The sequence below is a fragment of the Aegilops tauschii genome, chromosome 3 (assembly GCF_002575655.3).
Source record: "Aegilops tauschii subsp. strangulata cultivar AL8/78 chromosome 3, Aet v6.0, whole genome shotgun sequence".
Classification (NCBI taxonomy): domain Eukaryota; kingdom Viridiplantae; phylum Streptophyta; class Magnoliopsida; order Poales; family Poaceae; genus Aegilops; species Aegilops tauschii.
In genome coordinates, this window is record NC_053037.3 from 91,647,201 (window position 1) to 91,650,381 (window position 3,181).

The window sequence follows — 3,181 nt, forward strand, 5'->3', positions numbered from 1 at the left end:
AAGAACGCTGCTTCTACTTAACTGCTGGTGCAGTTGGCTGACTGACACATGGGCCCAACAGGCCATATGTCAGTTATGTAACTGCACCTGCAGTTAAGTCACTGAAGCTTCTGTTCGGCTCAGCGGGACACAGGTGGGTAGCTTCGGTTAATTGATTATACCTCCAGCGCACCCCTTTTTAGTTGAACAATGTATGAAATGTAATGAAATCCGACATGTTTATATGAAATCCGATCGTGTATGAATGAATTTATTTCGATTAGTTCAAATTCCTGTATCACTGGCATTGGATGAACATGCAAAACAATACGTACTAGCATTATTCCCAGGGTGATCACCTCGTTTGCAGCAGTTTCACATGTACTCCCTCCGGTCCTTTCTAGTCTGCATACAAGTTTTGTCTGCAGTCAAAGTATCTCTACTTTAACCAATCTTATACAAAAAAGTATGCACTTTCACAATGTGCGAAGTAAAAAGGAACAGAAGGAGTACAAAGAGTTTGAGCAGCTTTTTAGCGTTTCTGTACATTGCAATCTAACACACTGGCCTGGCAATTCATAGAGAACATTGAAAACAATCGATGATTATGCATCTCAGCGACTCACATGTCAGAGGCAATATTTACTTCACAACTAAAGAATAAAGAAAAAATTGATCGACGCTGCTGACAGCGAAGGGCGTCCCATTCGAAAATATGAAACGCATGTCTTGCTAAAATCAATGAGCAAAATTTGACAAGGTTGTCCCATTCCAAAATATCAAATGCCTACGATTGTGGAATGAGCAGGGTTTGCCATCAGTTCGGACATTGACATGGCACCTCGTGCTAAATAAACCAGTTGTTCTTTTTGTGCAGTTCCACCAAAATCAACCAAATTCGCGCGTAGCTTGTATGACTTCGCCCTTATATGTTGCAACGCCTTGAACTTATCGGCACCTCCTTTCTTGTGGTGGAAATGAATGATTCGATGTATTCATGAACATTTTGTGCAAATCCCATTGAAATCAAGCTGAGCACCCCTATTTGCACAAATACAAAAAAGTGATTAGTATAAAGCAAACTGTACTATGAATTGACAGTTTCAACAGGCACATACATGGTCCATGTAGAGCACACTTTTAGAAAAATGGAACTCACTAGAAAGAATCCTAGAACAACATTGTACTCGCGCATCACAGCAAAAAAATGGAGATTTGTCAGTCCTTCTGAGCTGAAGTTAGTTTGGTCTTGTGGGGAGTAATGTAACCATCCTTCAACTGCTCCTTCTGATGAGAAGATAGACAGGGCTTCTTCATCCTGGCATAATCGGAACTAGTCACTTCACGTACTCCATATTCTTCTTCAGAGGAAGATGATCCTGTTGTGCAAAGACAAGAGGACTACTAAATGCTAGCATCCCTGTTTGCTCGAAAAAAGGAAAGGAAATATTTAAAACAGCACAGATGAGGCACTTCTCAAGGACAATACCACTTTTTCATGACAGTATCTAAACAGTAGCACAACACCAATAGAGATAAAAAAGCTCAATCATATGGATGAAATCAGTGGGCGAGTACCAACCTTTGTCAGGAGGCTTATTGTGTAGAGCATATAGATGAAGCACTTCTCCGGAACCATCTGTTGCTATCTACGGTGGTGGCCATGCTTTCTATATACTCCTCGATTAATTTAATGTGTCCAACATCTTCTTGTGCAGTTCCACTAAAATATATGGTATCTTCAAAGAAGATCCCTGTTTGCACAAGTAGAGATAATTACATATTACATTAAGAGTGGCATCAAATCAGTGGCAAAACAATTGCTCGTTCCAGCCATAGCAATAAATTAAGATGCAAAACTATATCATTACTTGTGTCATCACAGTTCCAGTGCTTCATTACAGCATCGGGAGTTGATTTTTGTTTTTCTTCCGCTTGTTCTTCCCCTTCATCACTTGGTTCAATAACAGACAAGCTTCGCCTTCAATGTAAGATTTGGCATGTCAATTAGGGAGCGCAAGTATAGTACTAAACTTAATTTTCTAATGAAAGTGGCAAAATACAGGCCAGTAGTTGTGAAATATCCTTATCTTACCTCAATGGGATATTACGGTGCACATACATATTGGAAGTCTTGTCTCCATTTGTGCAGTTCACTAAAATCAAGCAACATTATCGTACAAGTAGCACAACATATGAAAGCACACTGCAGAATCATGTGAAAGAAGGCTAGTACTGACCTCTCATGACGCGGTATTCAAACAACTCACAAGAAGAAGATCTGAACCAAATTCGCCTTAACGGATAGGAAGTAAGATCTCCTCTTGTGCAGTTCCACTAAGATCAAGCAATCAAGCAACGTTGTCGGTGTGACATTTTGGTTGAACTGCACAAAACACTCTTAAAACAAAAGTGTTTTGTGCAGTGCAACAAAAGGTCACAATGGCAACGAGGTGAAGTAGATAACCCTGTTTACACAGAGGTGCAAAGGAAACAATTAGTGGTCAATAACGGTGGATGACACAGAAGCCAACAAAAAGAAGCATCTACCTTATCTAAATTGGAAAGAAAGCAAGACGGTAGCCTTTCTCAAACGGTGGCACTGATTAATATTAACATAGAGATTATATTATCAATAAAATTCGTTAAACATGTCATTTGCTTTTAACTGTGGCATTGCATCAATTTTCCAGCGGCATTATTAGAGGGTGTTTGTTTACAGGGACATTTCGGTGTAGGGACTAAAAAAACTCCGTGTCAGTCCCATCTAAACCAAACAGGAGGGACTTTTAGGGACTAAAAGTGGGCATTTGGGACTAAAGAAAGAAGACCCCGAGGGAGTCTTTTTGGGACTTTTTCCAACAGTTGCCCCTGCCACGCATCGCACCTTGTCTCTATTAGTTCATTACTAGGGGTAACATGGTCTTTTAGCATGTCATTTAATAACCTCTAGTCCATGTTTAGTCCCTGGAACCAAGCAGGTAGGGACTAGGGAGTTTTTAACCAAACAGGGCCTTAGATTAACAACAGCTAATGAGTTGCACGGGACAGTGGACGCACCAGCACCATGTGCATCTACCGATGTACTGTGGTCATGCACAGTCTGTTGCAACAAAGAACAAACAACCAAGGAGCATATTTGTGTTGGTCCCAGTTTTGTTATCTTTAGACACCTTTCCCTATGTGAGCGCAGCAAATCTAG

The 3,181-nt window shown here is 40.5% G+C and overlaps 1 protein-coding gene across 2 annotated transcripts; it reads right to left on the bottom strand.

Moving 5' to 3' along the window:
* Nucleotides 1-445: 445 nt before the first annotated feature.
* LOC141020936 (uncharacterized) lies at nt 446-2,776 on the bottom strand. Of its 2 annotated transcripts, XR_012180931.1 has the most exons (6): nt 2,220-2,776; nt 2,075-2,135; nt 1,851-1,960; nt 1,562-1,733; nt 1,139-1,358; nt 446-1,020 (listed from the first exon to the last, which is right to left on the bottom strand). XR_012180931.1 is itself a non-coding variant. In XM_073495905.1 (5 exons), exons 1-4 carry the CDS (start codon nt 2,224-2,226, stop codon nt 1,576-1,578), a joined length of 336 nt encoding a protein of 111 aa, XP_073352006.1. In that variant the 5' UTR covers nt 2,227-2,776; the 3' UTR covers nt 1,029-1,358; nt 1,562-1,575. The 2 variants fall into 2 exon arrangements, 1 of the variants encoding a protein (XP_073352006.1); XM_073495905.1 differs by lacking the exon at nt 446-1,020 and having other exon boundaries at nt 1,029-1,358.
* Nucleotides 2,777-3,181: the final 405 nt, after the last annotated feature.